This window comes from Gorilla gorilla, chromosome 14 (assembly GCF_029281585.2).
Source record: "Gorilla gorilla gorilla isolate KB3781 chromosome 14, NHGRI_mGorGor1-v2.1_pri, whole genome shotgun sequence".
Lineage (NCBI taxonomy): Eukaryota > Metazoa > Chordata > Mammalia > Primates > Hominidae > Gorilla > Gorilla gorilla.
In genome coordinates this window covers 92,231,916-92,252,341 of record NC_073238.2, presented here as the reverse complement: position 1 = coordinate 92,252,341, position 20,426 = coordinate 92,231,916, and the positions used below count along the sequence as shown (strand labels likewise).

Genomic DNA, 20,426 nt, shown 5'->3' with positions numbered 1-20,426 from the left:
AGTTTAAGTAAGCCCATTATGTCTGGATATGTTGGTGGACTCGACAGTTCTCCTTCATAAAATGTGGGAAACTCAGTACCAATATTTGTGGTTAAGGAGATTTATAATTCACAGGAGACCTAGCCTACTTTTAAACCATGAGAATACAGTTTGCTCTAGTTAGTTGTTAAAATAATCCTATGAATTACGCAGCGAAGACACTGTCATATCCAGTTCACAGATGAGAAAACTGATAGGGGGATTTTGTGGCTTTCCTAAGACCACAAGGTTAGCAAGTAACAGAGGTGGGTCTAGGACCCAGATCTTTTCATTCCAAATCATTGCTTTTCCTACTGGTCAACCCTACAATCGACCTTCATATGTAAAATCTCAAAGTAATATCATTCTTATTTTGTACAGTGGAACTGAAAGTACAGGCCCTTTCAGGAAATGTCAAAACACGTAGTGAAGCCTTTGGATTTGAGCCAAGGCAGAAAGTAACTGAACCTATTTCATGTCAACCCAACGAAACCTGAAATACCACATTTTTCCTGGTTATGCTCCACTAACATTACTTAACACTCTGGTACCTTTTTTTTTTTTGTAAGACAGAGTCTTGCTCTGTCGCCCAGGCTGGAGTGCAGTGGTGCGATATCTCAGCTCACTGCAACCTCTGCCTCCTCGGTTCAAGCAATTCTCCTGTCTCAGCCTCCCGAGTAGCTGGGATTATAGGTGCCTGCCAACACGCCCAGCTAATTTTTGTATTTTTAAAGTAGAGACGGGGTTTCTTCCTGTTGGCCAGGCTGGTCTCAACCTCCTGACCCCAAGTGACTTGCCTGCCTCTGCCTCCCAAAGTGCTGGGATTACAGGCGTGATCCACCACGCCCGGCCTCCGGTACCATTTTTAATGAAGCTATAAAAGAACTGTAGTAGACAATTAAATAGAAAGATAAACAGTAAAAATGAAACAATGCCAGCAAATATACACTCTCAAAGACCCCAAGAGAACTTTCCTATCTTCCTCCATATCTCTTACTGAAATTTTTGAAAGAGGAGCAGATACCAGGCATGTTTTTATCTGAGGCGGAATTATAATACACAGCCCAGAACTGGGCCGGGGGAATCAGGGAAGCATCAAAGCCAATTTTCCCTTCATTCAGTAGCTCCTATGCCATCCAAGCTGGCTTCCCTGGGTCTGGGAAGGCATGCCTGGCATAAAAGCAACATTCCTCCCAACTGTGATTTGTCTTATACATTCTATCGTCACTCGTCTGTGTAAATACTGGCAATACAAAATGTATGGTCTACATGTCACATGACACTATCACTACAGAAAATTGGAAATGCTCTGACAGAAGCAATAAATGCTGTTTCATGGAAGGAAATGATTGTTGTCCAATAGTGCTAACTCCAAAAGTTAGTGTGAGTCTCTAAATCTCTAAACACCCATCTATTTCCTTGAAATAATAATATTCAATAACAGAAATTAATAGATATTTTAAATTTAACATTCACAAGAATGCCCCTCAAATAACCATATCTGCAGAGTTTGTAGATAGTTTAGAGTAAGTATCCTATAATGCAGGATTTCCCAACTGCAGGACTATTAACCCTTTGGGTTTGATAATTTTTTGTATGGGAGCTGTCCCGTGATTTATAGGATGTTTACCAGCATCCCTGTTCTCTACGCATTAAATACCAGAAGCACTCCTCAATTTTAACAACAAAAACGTCTCCCAACCTTGCCAAATGTCTGCTGGAGGTAAAATCGCCCCTGGTTGAGAAACATTTGTGTAATGGAAAAACAATGGGCCATGTTAAAATCTCAACTCTACCACTAAATAGCTATGTGCCATTAGACAAGTTACTTAGCTTCTCTGAGCTCAGATCCCTCTTTTGTAAAATGAGGAGATATAACACCTACATTGTGTTTTATTGTAAAATTAGTGGTGCTTTATATGTAAAGTATCTAACACCAAGCTTAATAACAAAGAAATCATAAAATGTCTACATAATTTATAATACACACATAACATAATATATAACCGGACAAATACCTATTGCTGGACAAATACCTATTGCAAATCTATATTGACAATGAGGCTATATGCCTATGGCCATAGTTTTCAAATCTTTAAACCTCTCAGCTAGTAGAAGCAATGCTCAAAACAAACAAAATTTTGTTGGTTGTAAGTACTTACAAAGTATTACCATATATCCCACCTTCCCAGTACCTAGAAGTAGATGGAACTAAAATAAGTCGGTAATTTTTTAAATTTCTCTTGTACATACCAAAATTTTATATGTTAAATTTGGAATTACACTCTTTTTGTTTATTTCAGCTGATAAGATCAACAGAGCAGGATTGTCCGATCATGGATTAACTGTTACCTTTTTGGAAACTGGAAAGTCATGTTTTCTTTTCAGTTTACCAAGTAAGCACAAACATCTATCCTAGGTAATAACCAGGCTCTCTCTCAGTAATGACTCACATTCTCTTATGCATGTGGATATTTAAAATGGCAGAGATATTCTTGAAACTCTGATGTGTAACCTATTTGTGCTTACTAAGTCTTACCAAAAATTAGACCATGCAACAAAGTGTTTCAGGAGAAAAGTATTCACTTTTCAGATGAGCATTAGCTTCCCAAACAGATAATGCCTCTCTCTGCCCTTCTGTCCACCCAACACGCTCCACACCAGCTTACTTTTCTTCTTCAGGGCGTTTCTTTATCCAACTGTTATCCTGTAAGAAAGTTCTTCTTTTGTTCACCTCGTGAAAATCCTGCTGCTTCTGTGTGGTTCCCTGAGTGGTGCTCTTCATCTCTGTCAACAGAAACATGAAAGACTGGAAGATGTAATAGTGTGGAGTTGAGCGTGGGCTTGTTAACCTGAAAATCCTGAGAGGCACATCTGATTGGCCAGCATCAATCTAGGTTGGTAAGTCCAGTACTGTTTCAAAGTAGGATGCACCAGCAAGAAAGAACAGATCCCACACCCTATCACCAAAGATAACACATAAAGTTGCTCAGGTGCCAACTGAAACTGCCAGTGCCACTCATGAGGCCCCATCCAGCTCCTGGGAAAGGAGAACTCCCAGCCTGGGATAAACTGAGCCAGGATTTAGTAGGTTGGCCATTTTACCCCATAAGAAATATACCTTGGAAGCCCACAAAAGACTGTTTTTATAATACATAGTAATAGTCAATAAGTCCTGGTCATTTGATTCTAAGTAACTTAATTCTTTTATCCTGTAAGAGCCAAACACAATGAAGGTCATATTTTAAAAAAGATATTTTTATTAATTTTAAAAAAATTGAATTCCAGTTACATGACTAAAAGCTGCGGCAAGTATACTTTTTCTTAAGCCTAACTTTGCAATGCTAATTAAATTAGACTGTTGTTTCTAAGCATTCAATATCTGTATTAAAGAATTGAGATCTGTGAGTTGTTTTTCCAAAATTTTAAAGTTTTCTGAGCGAGAGAAACATCATGTACATTACCATTTCCTGTGGGAGACATTTTTCTCAAGGTAACATTGGACATGCTGCCTTCCAGTAAGGACCTAAAAGAAAAATGGGAAATAGAGAAAGCACATCAATGACTCTGAGAACCTGTAAGTGACTGTTTCATGACTGAGATTCACTTTTCAATGACAGTGACATAGTCACATGATCTGTCATAACAAATACATGATATAAAGTGCCCCTAAGAACCCAAGAGTTCATCTCTTCCAACATATTTGTTCTACAGATGGAGAAAATGAGGCACAGGGAGTTTTGTGATTCCAGTGTTGTATCATAAGCAATCGGTAGAATCAGGCCATCAGTGAATTCATTTATTCAATCAATAATTACGCATGGAGTGCTTACAGTGTGCCTGGCACTGAGCCTGGTGCTGGGGATAGAAAAATGAGTTAGACAAGTGTCTGGTCATAGTCAAGAGGGAGAGAGAGAGATTGTGCTGAACTTACAGCACACTGTGAATGCCCAAAGAAGGGCTCCTCAGCTGCTTCCTGAAAAAAGCCAAAGCAAACTCAGGAAACTGCTGTGTAATTAGAAGGAAAGCAGCCAGGCACATGGAAATCACAGACTTGGAGAAACACTGGTGATTTTAGGCAACTGCCACATGGAAAACTCAAAGTTCCTGAACTACTCTTCTGGTGTTAAGGGGTTAAGGTAACCCACAGCACCAGTCTGTCCAGGACTGATCCAGTTCCCCAGAACTGAATTATGACTTTGTGGGTCCTAGGCGCTTTTGCCTTCAGGGTCCCTTCTTATTCACACAGACATACACACACACACAAATTTAAAATTGTATCTTATGACTATGTTAGTATGAATATAATCCTGGCTGGCTTTATTATTATTATTATTATTATATCAATATTTTTCTTGTGATTGAAAGAAATTAAAATTAGAATGCTTTTGTGGATCATAAATATATTGGGGGCCTTTGTGTGCCTTAGTTAGCTCTGGGTCTTCCTGAAAGTGGGACTTTCAGTTTTCAAACCAGAAAAGTCCTGGACAAACCTGGATGGCTGGTCACCCTAGGTGGAGTATTATGTCCTTTCCAGTGTCCATCTCACCCAGACTGTGTATGGACCATAGGAGGGGCATTCAAGCTCAAGTCAGAAGAAAGTTTTAGGTCCATCTTCATCACGTTCAACGTCTGAGAATGAACCACTAACCTCCCTGCAAAATAAGGCTATTGAAACCTGCCATCTACTTCCTAAGTTGCTGTGATGATCAAATGAATAATGTACATAAAAAACTACTTTGTTAAACTATCAATGCTATTGGACTTAAGGCAGTATTATTGGACAGCTGTCTATAGCTATAATTTGGGGTTCTAAAAGCCCCCACCTCCTATCCTCTAATGTGAAAGTATTTCCTGCAACAACTTGCCATAGGACCTGAAGTGGGAAAGACACACTGCTTTGGGTCAAGGTATTATTTTCCTTGGTGTCTGTTTCTGGAATGTCAGTAGCACTGCAGAAGATCAGAGGTGGAGGCTGTAAGTGTCCAAACCAGGTTCCCCTCACCAGTCTGAAGCTTGGCAGCTACAGGCTCATGACTGCACCTTCCCTGAGGATTTGCCCTTCGCTGTTAGGCCTGACTGGTTTCACAACCTCCCCACTCACTACAACCTGCTGACTGACCCGGGATAAAAAAGGTCAGTCCCTTGCCTCAAGATAGAATCACTTCTATCCAGTGACTCGCACTTCAGAGCTGGGATCCGGCTGTAGTTCAACCAGCAGAGAGCACATCCTTGCTCGCTTCCTTCGCTGGCCTCCCCCTGCCTCGCTCCCTTCTCCTGAAAGCACAGCCTCAATAAGCCACAAGCACCCAAATGCCTCTCAGAAACGGCTTCTGGGAAACCTGACCTAAGATGTGGATTAAGAACCAATGTATTCATCATGGCCATTACCTTCACAGGGACCCGCAGCTGTTTGCTGCATGAATAACCAAGAGTCTGAAGGTCTTAGTGGAGTTAGAAAGAACTGCATCTAAGTGATGCTGTTTACTGACTGTGTCACCTTAGGTATGTTATTAGCTCAGGTCTCTTATTTGTATCATGAGGTGAAATAGGAACATTATGAGGTTCAAATATCACTAGATAACATATGTAAAGTGTCTAATTATTGCCCAGCACACAGTAGGTGCTCGGTAATTTTTAACTCCATACTTTATCACCTTGACAAGCAGAGAGCAAAGACATAGGAGAGGTACGGTTGGATGTGGGAAGGGATGGAACAGACTTGAACTTGGGCAGCTGGGCACACCGGGAGTGTCAGGGATCCCCTGGCTGGCTGTGTTTGGAGGCTGCATAGATAAACTCTGGCAAAATGAAGGTAAAGAAATACCTAAAGGCAAACTTAAAGCTCAACTAGTGACTATTTTGCCTCTGTCTGGTAGTGTGTCTCAGGACTTTTGGCTAGCCTCTTTCCTGTTTCTAAATGGGCTCTGATATATTTTTTTTCCTCTTAGCCAATAAAGACCTGGAGAGTTCTCAGCTGATTGCACTGGAATTCTCAGGTGGTCAAAATGCTGAATGCATAATTAATGATACATCTGCAGAGACAGTAAATGCAATTGTGAGACAAAAGACAGGGTATACGGAGAAAGAGTATTTTACAATTATCTGCTTATTTTTCTGTCCCTCCCAAGAGACTGTTTCCAGTGGGAATGGCCTAAATCTTTTCCTTCTATTCCCAGCATCTGGGAGAGAGTAGGTGCTCCCTGGGTGCTTGTTATTGGCCAAGTCACGTTCCTCCAAAATTCATATGTTGAAGTTTCCACCGCTAGTATCTCAGAAGGTGACTATATTTTGAGACAGGGCCTTTAAAGAGGTGATTAAGTTAAAACGAGGCCCTTGTTCTGTTCTTGATGCCACATATCTACAACTATCTGATCTTTGACAAACCTGAGAAAAACAAGCAATGGGGAAAGGATTCCCTATTTAATAAATGGTGCTGGGAAAACTGGCTAGCCATATGTAGAAAGCTGAAACTGGATCCCTTCCTTACACCTTATACAAAAATTAATTCAAGATGGATTAAAGACTTAAACGTTAGGCCTAGAAACCCTAGAAGAAACCATAAAACCATAAAACCCTAGAAGAAAACCTAGGCATTACCATTCAGGACATAGGCATGGGCAAGGACTTCACGTCTAAAACACCAAAAGCAATGGCAACAAAAGACAAAACTGACAAATGGGATCTAATTAAACTAAACAGCTTCTGCACAGCAAAAGAAACTACCATCAGAGTGAACAGGCAACCTACAGAATGGGAGAAAATTTTCACAACCTACTCATCTGACAAAGGGCTAATATCCAGAATCTACAATGAACTCAAACAAATTTACAAGAAAAAAACAACCCCATCAAAAAGTGGGCGAAGGACATGAACAGACACTTCTCAAAAGAAGACATTTATGCAGCCAAAACACACATGAAAAAATGCTCACTATCACTGGCCATCAGAGAAATGCAAATCAAAACCACAATGAGATACCATCTCACACCAGTTAGAATGGCAATCATTAAAAAGTCAGGAAACAACAGGTGCTGGAGAGGATGTGGAGAAATAGGAACACTTTTACACTGTTGGTGGGATTGCAAACTAGTTCAACCCTTGTGGAAGTCAGTGTGGTGATTCCTCAGGGATCTAGAACTAGAAATACCATTTGACCCAGCCATCCCATTACTGGGTATATACACAAAGGACTACAAATCATGCTGCTATAAAGACGCATGCACATGTATGTTTATTGCGGCACTGTTCACAATAGCAAAGACTTGGAACCAACCCAAATGTCCAACAATGATAGACTGGATTAAGAAAATATGGCACATATACACCATGGAATACTATGCAGCCATAAAAAATGATGAGTTCATGTCCTTTGTAGGGACATGGATGAAATTGGAAATCATCATTCTCAGTAAACTATCGCAAGAACAAAAAACCAAACACCACATATTCTCACTCATAGGTGGGAATTGAACAACGGGAACACGTGGACACAGGAAGGGGAACATCACACTCTGGGGACTGTTGTGGGGTTGGGGGAGGGGGGAGGGATAGCTTTAGGAGATATGCCTAAAGCTAAATAATGAGTTAATGGGTGCAGCACACCAGCATGGCACATGTATACATATGTAACTAACATGCACATTGTGCACATGTACCCTAAAACTTAAAGTATAATAATAATAAAATAAACAAACAAAAAAACGAGGCCCTTAGGGTGGGTACTAATTCAACCTGACTGGTGACCTTGTAAGAAGAGAAAATTTAGAAACACAAAGAGACACCAGAGGAAAGGCCATGTGAGGACACAGTAAGAAGGTAGCCATCTGCAGGCCAAGGAGAGAGGCCTCAGGAGTAATCCAAATCTGCCCAGCCCCCACAACTGTGAGACAATGATTTTCTGTTATTTAAGTCACCCGTCTGCGGTATTTTGTTATAACAGCCTGAGCAAACTATGGAGTCCTTATGAAAAAAGTAATTTGAAGAGTTATAAAACAGGCAAGTCATTCAAAGAGCTTTGGTCTACACTGCCCTTGATCTGTGCCCTCTTCGAATGGTCTATTGCACAGGGCAATTGCTAATAGAATAAAGATCCACTGGTTGAGCCCCTGCCCTGAACAGGGGACCCCTCAGGCATCGTCTCTCATTTTTCACATAAACTCTGTGGGTGGCTGTTGGTCCCTCCAACTCCCAGATGAGACTACCGGAGCTCAGAGAGAGGATGCAACATGTCCAAGGTGTTAAGAGGCTGCATCGGGCTTCTAAACCAAGCCACGCCCTCCTCAGCAAACAGCACTAATGCCCATCAGGAGTCACTGCAAGACTAGGCTGCTGCCCTGGTGTTAAAGTGAGAGCGGGAACAGGGATGCAGGGGTTTCCCTGGCCCTGAGCATCTCACTCCTTGGAAGTCCCATGAGCTCTGGTCAAGTGCTTGGTACCAGGACAGCCTCTCAATGAACTGCTGCAGCAAACAAACCTTTACAGGACAGCCTTCTCTGTGTATTCCCCAACATTCCTTTGGTTAAAATCATGTCCACACAAAAACTTATACATGAATAGTCATGGTAGCACATAACAGCCAAAAAGTAGAAACAACCCCAATGTCCATCAGTGGATGAATGTATACACAGCATGGCATCTCTGTGCAACAGAATATTACTCAGCATAAAAAGGAATGAAAATACTGATTCATCTTACAATGTGGATGAAACTTGAAACATTAAGTTAAATGAAAGAAGCCAGACATGGAAGAGGACACATTGTATGATTCCATTGATATGAAATGTACAGAACAGTCACATCCATAGAAAAGAAAGTGGATTAGTGTTTTCCAGGGGTTAAGGGGAGAGGTGAATGAAGAGTGACTGCTAAAGGGAATGGGGTTTCTTTTTGGGGTAAAATTAAAATACTCTGGAATCAGATAGTGGTGATGGTTGCACAATCTTGGAGATATAGATATATAATATATATATATTTTAGACAGAGTCTCATTCTGTCACCCAGTCTGTAGTGCTGTGGCACGATCTTGCCGCACTGCAACCTCTGCCTCCTGGGTTCAAGCAATTCTCGTGCCTCAGCCTCCTGAGTAGCTTGGACTACAGGTGTGTGCCACCACATCTGGCTAATTTTTTTATTTTTAGTAGACACGCAGTTTTGCCATGTTGGCCAGGCTGTTCTCAAACTCCTGGCCTCAAGCCATCCACCTGCCTCGGCCTCCCAAAGTACTGGGATTACAGATGTGAGCCACCACACCCAGCTGTGAATATATTTTTTAAAAAGCACTGAATTTTACACTTTAAACTGGTGAATTTTATGGCATGTAAATTATATCTCAACTAAAAAAAAAAAAAAACTGGCAGCAGGCCAGGCCATCTTTGAGCTGGAGAGGCAGAAAAGACACTCTTATATGGCCTGTGCGGTTTTGCCAGAATAAAATGGAATCAGATTATATTTCACAAGATTATCCCAGTCCCATCCTCATGGGCACCTCCATACACTGCTAACAATTGAGCTCTCCCTGGTATGCATCTGTATCAACTCCTAAATGTTAAACTGGTGTCTTGAGTGACCCGTGGATCATTCATCATTGTGGCCTGAAAATATGCTCTCTGACCCTGAACTATGCAAGCAGCTGTTAAACTTATACAATAAAGACAAGCAGGCCTAGGCTTCTGTGGAACTCACAAACAGAAGCCACATAAATAATATAAACACACATACTCAGGAACATCCTAGTTTAAAACTTTCTGTCTTCTGATCGGATCCTAGTTCCCATTTGTGGTTTGAAAAGAGTCACACTATTGTATAGGAAAGCAGAATGAGAGTTGCAAGGATAAAGTCAATCACAGGCAAGAGAATGTCTATATGAACTAACAATGGGGTATAGCAGATTATGTGACAATAAGAGAATGTGATATTCTACCACATTACCAAAACATGTAACCATTGGGTAGTGTGTTCTCTGTTATTTCAATTGAGCACCTGCTATTTTAAAATATATATTATATATAAAGATATACAAATGGCTAACAGGTAAAATGCTCAACACCACTAATCATCAAAGAAATGCAAGTCGAAACCAAATGAGATACCATCTTACTTCAGTTAGAATGACTATTATTAAGAAGACAAAAATGACAGATGCTGGTGGGGATGCAGAGAAAAGAGAACTCTCATACACTGTTGGTGGGAATATAAATTAGTACAACCTCTATGGAAAAGAGTATGAACATTTCTCAAAAAACTAAAAGTAGAACTACCATATGATCTGGCAATCCCATTGCTAGGTATCTATCCCAAGGAAAAGAAATCAGTATATTAAAGGGATACCTGCATCACATGTTTATTGCAGCACTATTCACAATAACAAAGATATTGAATCAACCTAAGTGACCATCAACAGACAAATGGATAAAGAAAAAAGGGTATATATGCACAACGGAACTATACACGCTGCTCATAAAGACATACCCAAGACTGGGTAATTTATAAAGGAAAGAGGTTTAATTGGATCACAGTTCCACATGTCTGGGGAGACCTCACAATGATGGCAGAAGGCAAATGACAAGCAAAGTCACATCTTACATGAGGGCAGGCAAGAGAGCATGTGCAGGGGAACTGCCCTTCATAAAGCCATCAGATCCCATGAGATTTATTCACTATCTTGAGAACAGTATGGAAAAAAACCGTGCCTCCATGATTAAATTACCTCCCACCAGGTCCCTCCCACAACATGTGGGGATTCTTACAACTCAAGGTGAGATTTGGGTGGGGACACAGAGCCAAACCATATCAGAGAGTTAAAGATGCACGCTGATGTTTATACAGACTTCCTGCCCATCTTAATGTCAACACCCTTCTTTTCCCCATTAGATCTTATCCTTAGCTTCCCTTTATGCTCCAGAACTTTCCATGTCCCTCAAACTGTCAAAAACCATCTGACCCTCCTTGCCTCAGGATCTTTCTCTCTACTAGCCAATCTGAAGTAAAATATGCCTGAACAGGTGACATCTTAATGTGTTAGCAGTGGGATAGACAGAAAAATGATTGACGGCCCTTGGGCTAGAAAGCCTCAGATTGTGTGTGTCCCCAGCTTCGTCACTCATTAGCTACTTGGACTAAGTCTCTGCTTCTGCCTCTGCAAAGAGGAAGTTATAGCAATCTTAAAAGGTTGTTACGGAAATTAAATGAGATAATGCTTTGTAAATTATAAATTCCTATAAAATCATATAAAGTATTATTATTGTTTGAACTTTCCTCCCTTCCTAGCAGACCCTAAAGGGGCAGCAGAAGCCTAGGTCAGAGGAGGACTGAGGTGGGATATGGGTAGAATACCAAAGAAAATTTAAAACACAGCAACCATCTGGGGTTTTGGCCAGAGAGCTATATACTAAGGAAGAGGCAACTGGGAAGTCCCAGGGAAAGAAAGTGGGTTTACTGGAAACTGTTCCTAGGGAGCATCCCAGAGGTTCTGGGATGAAGCCAGTGGGGGTGTTTATAGGATACCTGAGGCTAGCCATTAACAGAGAGAAAGAGGGTAAGTTCCATGAGCTTGTTCAAATGTCTTATTTCACTTGTTCTCATTTAACCGGGCCTTCTGGAGAATACCTAGCTAACAGAGGCATGAAAATATCAGACCCTATGGCAGAATGTTGGGTCTGATTGGAGCTATCCCTAAATATAAAATGATGAAGAGATACCTGTTTTCTTCTACAGAGCTCTTTGCAGGAATTTCTGATGATCTGAGAGTTGATCAAGACCTCAGCCATCCCAGCATGGTACCTAGCCCTGGGTGCAAACCTCCAGATGGGCAGAGGATGAGAGAGTGAGGGATGGAGGGCAGTGGCACTGAGTTAATTGCATAGGGTCTGCTTGCAAATCCTTCTGCACTCAGCATCAAAGCATTTTTATACTAAATCCATCATACCTTTTTGTCAACCAGTAAATTACTGAAAATATAATTAGTCTCATATGTGAAACATCATGAATTTTTTTATTTTAAAAAAAGAATTTTCATTCTTAAAGCAGTTAGTAATCATCACTATAGATTTCAGGGTAAATCTAAATTTTATTTTAAGAATTCCTCCAGAATGCCATGCCTCTCTCTTTTAAATTACAAATGTTACTCACATTTTTTAAAATGTTTAAGATTTATCTTAAATTTTTTGGGGGCTGGGTGTGGTATGTTCCAATGGGAGAGGACAATAAGGAAAGGTCCAGTCATGATGATCTGGAGATTTCCAAGTAGGGACTCGTGGCAGACAGTGATTGCATATCTGATATCCATTCTCCCCTTCTTTCTTACTGATATCTAAAGCCACATTTCTCAGGCTCTCTGAAGCTAGCAGTGACATGTTTGTAGTTCTGACTATTATAATTGAAGTGGAAGTCCCTGGGAAGAATATGTCCTTTTGTGCTCCCCCACTCTTTTCTGAAACTAAGGTGGCTTGCAGGAGGGAGGAGCAGTCTTCTTGGACCTTAGGGACTGTGGGCAATCATAGGGACTAAATTCACACACGAAAAATAGCAGAGCAGGAAGTTAGAAGGGACCCGGTTCCTTGACAGTGTCATGGAGTTGCCACAATAGCCCTGTATTATCTACCTCTGAACTTCTCCTTCCAAGAGAAAAATAAACCGCCTCGTTTGTTTAAGAGATTTCTTTTCCTTTTTTTTTTTTTTGTTGTTGTTGTTACTCAAGCCTAATGCTCTTCCTCCATGTCACTAAGCCATCGTGCAGCAAATAGAAGGTCCAAAAGTTGACAGGAGTCTACAAAAGATATGTGTGATTCTTTTACCAACAAAACATATGTGTTAAATGTTCCTAGCAAGAAGGGTCACTTGTTAAGCCCCTACCAAGTACCACCTGCTGTACCGCATGTTTTATGCACATTATCTTATTTAATCCTTCCAGGTCAGTACTATTATCTATAATTATGGGATCCCAAACCTCAGAGAGGTTAAATAACCTGCCCAAAGTACACAGTTAGAGGAAGAATCAGAAACTGCAGTTAGGTCTGTGTGACTGCAACACCAGAGCTCTTTTCAGTAAGTGATACTACATGTAACTCAAAGTGCCATGTGATATGACCCATACCAGGCACTCAGAGAAATGCCTGGAGTCCCAGATGATTGATGATCATGGGAGAGCAGGTGAGAGGAGCAGCAGGAATGAATGGCTGCCCCAACATTTCTTGATAGCTCAGCCTCAAAACTCACTCCCCAATGACCACACTGCAGCCAGAAGTGGCCTGAAGTGGCCTGACATGGTTCCTGACTGGACTCCTTCCCTGAATCTATCTCATACTGGATAGCTTGATAATGTTTCATTCTCTCTCGTAGTCCAGTGCTGGCCATTGATCAAGCTAACTGAGAAAGGAAACTATAATGTATTCTATTTACAGGTGATAATAGTTTCATAAGGATGCTGGGTTTTTCTTCTGAAATATAAATGAGTAATATTGTGGGAAATTAAATTTTTCTTATCAAAGATGCAAGTTGCCAAATCAGTGAAGGCCCCTGCCAGATGGCCCAAGCCAGAGAAAGTCTGCTCTTGAGTCTTTCTTTCCCTTTTGGCATCTCTCCTACATCTTTCACACAACCTCTTCCAGCCTCGCTGCTCTCTTCTTCTCTTAGGACCCATTGTCCATGTCACCCAAATCATCTCCTCATGCCCCCTCTTTGGGTGGCCCCAGAGCCATTTCTAGAAGCTTCCATGTAAAGCCTCTAAGGTGTAAACATTCCTGTCTCATCAACCTCTACTTCCGCAGACATTTTACTGCAGTAGTGCTCTTTCCATCTTCCCCAGGATATAAAACAGTACTTTATATATACATGGATATTTCTTTTTAGAAATAGTTCAACAATATATGTTTCTGTGAATAATATCCTTGTTAAAAATGCCCTTTTGTGGAATGGATTAGGGATTACTAGTCTCTCAAACTGGTAGTATTAAAAAAAAATGCAGCCAAATTTTATTGTTTTGTAATTCTTTAAAGGAATTACTTATTTCAGGTACTGAGGTTATCCTGAGCTTCAAATCTACTCAACACCCACATATTGACACTTTGGTAGCCTCAGTTCAGCTAACTGGATTTATTTCTAAGTGCCACATTTCAGTTTCATTCCAATTAAGTTTTTAGCTTCTCACAAAAAAGATGAAACTCTAATCTTGGCTTTTCAAAAGGCTGTTGCCAGTACATATGCCTACTGATTACAGACACCAGCAACTGTGTTTTAGAAGTGTAATATTATGAGAAAAGATGTGTGAACGCTGTCTCTCTGATGCTGGGAAGTAGGAAAACCTTTACCTATGAAGCACTGAATGCATGTGTTGAAAATTATGATGTAAAATCATAACGTCAAAGTCTGAGGAGAGAGGGAAAAAATATTTTCAATTATTGGCCCATCTTTCATTTCCTCTTTGTGGCCAAACACCAGAAACAGCTAGTTTTTATCTGCTGCCTACTGCTTCTGCCCAAGGACATTTGTCTTTAGGTTTTACATGAAATCACTCTGCTAAAGTTCTGAATCATGAAATCAATCAACTTTCGTAGCTCTTTTTGTATGCATTTGAAACTATCAGCATCTCCTATTTCTTACTTTTGTCTTCTTTTCAGCTTCTCCTCATCTCCCCATGCCCTTACTCAATTTCCTTCAGTATTTTCTATCTCTAATAACAGCACTTCCTCTGGGAGCATTTAGGTCCATTAGGTGACCCAATTGCCACTCCTCCCACCAGCCCAATCTGAGCCCCAGCTCCTCTTGTCCCAATGCCAAGAATTCCCTGAGCCAACTTTCACTTCAGTCCCCCAGCCTGATCTCAGCCCCAGCTCTTCCTGTCCCAGTGCCAAGAATTTCCTGGGCCAGTTCCCAGCTCAGCTAGAATCTTCATCATCTTTTGGGTCCTCTCAGCATAAAGACTTTAAAAATCTCACTCTTCCCTTCCCACCCAAGGACATAATGCCTCTTGGCTTACCTAACGAAGTCTTTACCACTCCCTGCTAACTTTCTCTTAAGAAAGATTGTGCGAACAAAGAAACTAAAATTGGTTAAAGAAGGGCTCATAGAGGAAAGAGAAAAGGAGAAATAAGGCAGAAAAGAAAAAAAAATGTGCAGCAGAAAGTAAATTAACAAAATAAAGGATGATGGAAGAAAAGAGAAAAAAACAAGGACTTCAATTCTGACTGCTGAGATTTGGGGTCCTACAATAATAATAACTATTTTGAGCTTATATTTTATAGGTGTTGTCTCATTTAAGCCTTACATGCCTTTAGGTTGTTACTATTATTATACTTGTTCTTTAATGAAACTTAATGATGAATGGTTTCAGTGAAGTCAGAGTCTTCTTGCGGAAGGATAGGGCAGGAGTTGGAAATGTGGGCAGTGGTCGAAATGTAGGCAGATTTCTTTTCTGGAAGGAGTCTCAAGATGAGTAGTTTGCCTGAGGTTACATAACTAGTGAATCGCCCAGTTGGGATTCAAACTCAAATCAGCCTGACGCAACAGTACCTATCTCAGAAGCCCGGGAAACAAAAAGGAGTCAACAGGAAGAAATTTACTCGACTAAAAAGTGGTGAATAAAAAAAGAACGAAATCATGTTCTTTGCAGCAACATGGATGCAGCTGGAGGTCATTATCCTAAGCGAATTAATGCAGAAACAGAAAACCAAATACCAAGTGGTTCCCCTTATAAGTGGGAACTAAACATTGGGTACTCATGGACATAAAGATGGCAACAATGGAGATCCATGGTGGAGCTCAACAGAGAAGAAGTGGAGCAGACTTTCTTTGATCACTTTACCAAAGTATCATGAGATTTACATAGAGTGACATTTGGATATTTTAACTACCCCAAAATCTTTCAATCAATTTATCAAGCTTCTAATATTTTTTATAAATTACTATCTTTATAAAAGACCAAATGTCAATAGTTGCCCAGGGCAAATCTCTTTAGTGATGGAGAATATAAAAAAGCTAAAGTAGAATAAGTAAACAAATACAGAAAAGGGGTCTAGAAAATGACACAGGGTGGCAAATCGCCCTGGTGGTATTCACTTTTGCTTCTGAAAAGGTCCTGAGGGTTTCAGGGTGCGGTAACAGTGCCAACCCCACCACTACTTGTTTCCCGGAAATCAATGAAACAGGGAAAATCCCTAGGAACTGGAAAAGGACAAATGCCATAAAACCATTTTCAGTAGAAGAATAAGAGGGGCTCTATAATTACAGATCAATAAACAGAAGCATTATCTTTTGGAAGATAAATAAAACAAACCATCAAACAACTAATTACCACCTAAAAGTACAAGAAATATATGTAAGGGGAAAACAAACAGTACTTCATGAAGTGTAAATATTAACAAGTCTATTTAAATCCATTTTTAAATAGTCTCTCAGAAACAAACAACTGTGTTTAGCCTGAATACACAGCCTAAAAGGCAATCCAAAAATCATCAGGCTGGGAAAGATTCATTTAGCCTTCTGTGATGGTTAGAAAGCAGCTATTTCTTCAGTCACACAACCTCACAATCTAAGCTTAGCATTGGGAAACTTGTTTACTGCTGGTGAAACAGAGTCCAGAATGTAGCACAAATGAAAGCCCCTACCATACAATTTTCTCACTGTTGATTCTGGGGTTTGTTTGTTTGTTTGTTGAGACGGAATCTTGCTCTGTAGCCCAGGCTGGAGTGCAATGGCGTGATCTCGGCCACTGCAACCTCCACCTCCCGGGTTCAAGCTATTCTCCTGCCTCAGCCTCCTGAGTAGCTGTGATTACAGGCATGCACCACCATGCCTCTCTAATTTTTGTATTTTTAGTAGAGACGGGGTTTCACCATGTTGGTCAGGCTGGTCTCGAACTCCTGACCTCGTGATCCGCCTGCCTCGGCCTGATTCTGGTTTTTAATACACAACCCTCACCAGCTCTTTTTCTTACAGCCCATCTTTTCTGCAGAATGATAACAGCAAGCTTTACCGTGAATAGTGGCCTATAATTATTTCATTTTACAAAAAACACTGGTCTAATATTCATTAATAAAAAGCTATCCAATAAAAGTTATCTATCACCTGAGCCCCATCAGGGGCTATTTTCAGTTCTAGCTGAAAATACAAGTTAAATGAGTAAAAACTCAAATTGTGACCACAGACTATGAGCCAAAACCCTGTTAGTTATCTTAAATACTTTACTGTATTTCATATTCACAAAAGCTCTGTCATGTAGCTGTTCTGTATCCCAACTTTACACAACATAAATCTTTCTCACTATATTTAGAATATATGTGGAAACACAAGAAAGCATATATAAAATGTGGAAAATACAAGAAAGCATAAAGAAAGGAAAAAAAAATCAGACACCTTTAATCAATCACTGTAATTTTCTTCCAGGGTTTTTCTTTGCCCATTTAGAGCCTACTGATATGCATTTTCCAATGCCATTTAAGAATATTTAAATATTTATTTTGCAGCTACAAAATATCTCATTTTATTTATCAATGTAACATCATTCCTCTGTTGTTTCTAAAAAACCATACAAAAGTCTTTCACCAAGTATCTGATTATTTTCTTTGAATGAATCCAAGAAGTGAAATTACTTGCCAAGATGTATAATTTCTAAAATATTCTTGATCCCTATTGTCGAGTTTCTTTCCATAAATCTTATAGTAGTTTATCATCCACCAGCAACATATGAGTGTCCACGCATTTGCCAGCATTTAGAATTATCATTCATTAATCTTTTTCATAATATAATAGGTGAAACTAGAATCATTTTGTTTTACTCGCATATTTTTCTTCACTTTACAGGGCATTTTCTTTCTTATTTTATAAATTATCCATTGACAATTATTATATATTTCTTACTGATTGCTCATTTTCTTTATATGTCAGGAACATTCATCTTTACTAGTTTTTCATTTAGCTTCTAATTATAAATTTTGTATCAGAAGCTTTTGATTTTGCATTCCCTATTTTTCCCTTTATAATTTCTTCCACTTTCACTCTTTAAAAGCCATCTTTGTAGACCATCCATCAATCTTCTTTCTGACCTCGAAATCCAAGCAATCGTCAAGTCCTATAATTCAACATCTCTTGTGTATCTTTCTATTTGCAAGACACCAATTCAAACTACCATAATCTCCTGACTATTCCAACGGCTTCCCAGCTACATTCTCAATCTCCAGACTTCCTCACTTAATCCACTCTCCTCCTCACTGGTGCCAAAGTAGTCATCACCTACTTAAAGTCGTTCAAGGGTGTTCCCTTTCTGTCAGGATAAAATCGAACTGTTAACAAGCCTGACAAGGCCATACCCTCCAGCCTCATTTCCCCCAACTCCCCACTCCCCACTCACACTCTGGCTTCAGCCACAGCAACTCCTTCCAGTGCCTGGGGCTCCATCCTTTTCATCACCTGTGAGCTATTGCTTATTCTATCTATGCCTGAAACACTCTTCTTCCTGAACTTCCCTCAACCCCTCATTTTCCTTCAGGAAAGACTTCCATTCACCTTCCAGATCACACATTCTATATCCTCCAGGAATCATTCTGTGATACCATCGCCACTTGCCCCACTCCTTCCTCCCCAGGCTGAGTTATGAGCCCTACTATGTGTTCAAATAGCAAAGAGTTTCCATAACATCACCTAAGACTGTCTGTGTGTGTGGCTGAATAATCTTCCCCCACCCCCAACCCACACATATACACACATACTCACACCCGCACACATTCACACATTGTACATCTTAAGAGCAGTGGCCAAGCCCATCTTCTCCACAGCTGATTTTCAAAACTTATCACAGTACCTGGTACATAATCAGTTCTAGAGGAATATTTGTTGAACAAACATGAGGTTAACTAAATATTTATTTTCTTTTAATTTTTACAATATATTTTGTTGTTTTATGTAATCTCTCTAACCCATGTGGATTTACTTTGGTAATGGGAGAATAAATCCCTTTCTCGTTGATATATGATTCATCCTTTGTCACACTTTAAATTCTTACATATTCTTAAATGTGCTTTGTGGCTATCCGTTTTCCTCAAGAAATCTGTCTTTAGTTTCTTACAATAAAAACAAGCTACTTTTATTATTGTGTTTTTCTGATACATACATTTTTAATATCTAGTAGCACAGCACCCTTCATTAACTTCCTTTTTAGAAATTCTATCAGCTATTCTCATTTATTCATTTCTTTCAGATAACTTTAAAATTATTGTCTAAGTTTCAGCCGGGTGCGGTGGCTCACGCCTGTAATCCCAGCACTTTGGGAGGCAGAGGCGGGCAGACCACGTGGTCAGGAGATCGAGACCATCCTGGCTAACACGGTGAAACCTCATCTCTACTAAAAATACAAAAAATTAGCCGGGCATGGTGGCGGGCGCCTGTAGTCCCAGCTATTTGGGAGGCTGAGGCAGAATGATGTGAACACGGGAGGCGGAGCTTGCAGTGAGCCGAGATAGCGCCACTGCAGTCCAGCCTGGGTGAAAGAGCGAGACTCTGTCTCAAAGAAAAAAAAAAAAAATTATTTTCTAAGTTTCCAAGATAAATATTCTATTGGAACTTTTGACTAAAATTGCATAGATTCTATAAAAAGAGTTTGGGAAGAACTGACATTTAAGGTCAGCTTTCACCTTTATGTCTTACTATAAAATGTTGTTATTTTTTAAATCTGGATTTTAAATTTTTCTTGTAGAGATTTTTTCTAGATTTTTATATTTTTGTGCTATTGTGAGTCATATGTTATACATATATGTCCCATTATGTAATATGCTATGTATATTATAAAATATGTATATAATATATAATTATATAATTTTATATATCTATTAATTATTCATCAAGAATCCTAATTTTTCTTTTTATCTGCTGGTGCTGTGAGTTAGGCATACTCATACATGTCACCGTTTGTCCACATGGAATCATGGTTCAAATTCAAGTCTATCTAGATTTCAGCTCCCTGCATGCATTTGTATACAAATTTCTTTTAAACTTTTACACACAGCATCTCTAATGACAAAAGAGGGAACCCTGGGGAGAACTGGGGAGAGGGCAGGACAATAGGGATAGTTTTCTCCAAAGCTTTTTAACTAAAATTAGCTCTCCATACAGACATGTGCCATGCTTATTTCATAATTTTATTGCATTTTCTAGAACACTGACACAGTCTCCTGGGATGTATATATCTCAGTTTGGAAAATATGGCTTATAGTTCACTGTCTTTCCGCAGGAGGCTTCATATGAAGGATACGTAATCACATTTTAGAGTCAGGGAAACTTGGGTCTACAGACAAAGAATAAATTATTCATATTTTTAGAGCTATCAAGTATACTATTACAAGAAGGATTCAGGATGATCAGTTCTTGTATCTAGAAGTAAACCAGTTGTCATTGAATAGATAGCTATAGCTATAAAATTC

The 20,426-nt window shown here is 39.8% G+C and overlaps 1 protein-coding gene across 19 annotated transcripts in view; it reads right to left on the bottom strand.

Moving 5' to 3' along the window:
• Positions 1-20,426, bottom strand: part of SCEL (sciellin) — a 169,363-nt gene that overhangs the window by 85,807 nt on the left and 63,130 nt on the right. For all 19 annotated transcript variants that reach the window (XM_055359654.2, XM_055359648.2, XM_055359655.2 and 16 more), the window contains 2 exons: positions 3,483-3,544; positions 2,688-2,805 (listed from right to left, as the gene is read on the bottom strand). In XM_055359654.2, coding sequence (XP_055215629.2) covers positions 2,688-2,805; positions 3,483-3,525 — 161 coding nt within the window. In that variant the 5' untranslated portion in view covers positions 3,526-3,544. The remainder of the gene's footprint in view (positions 1-2,687; positions 2,806-3,482; positions 3,545-20,426) is intronic.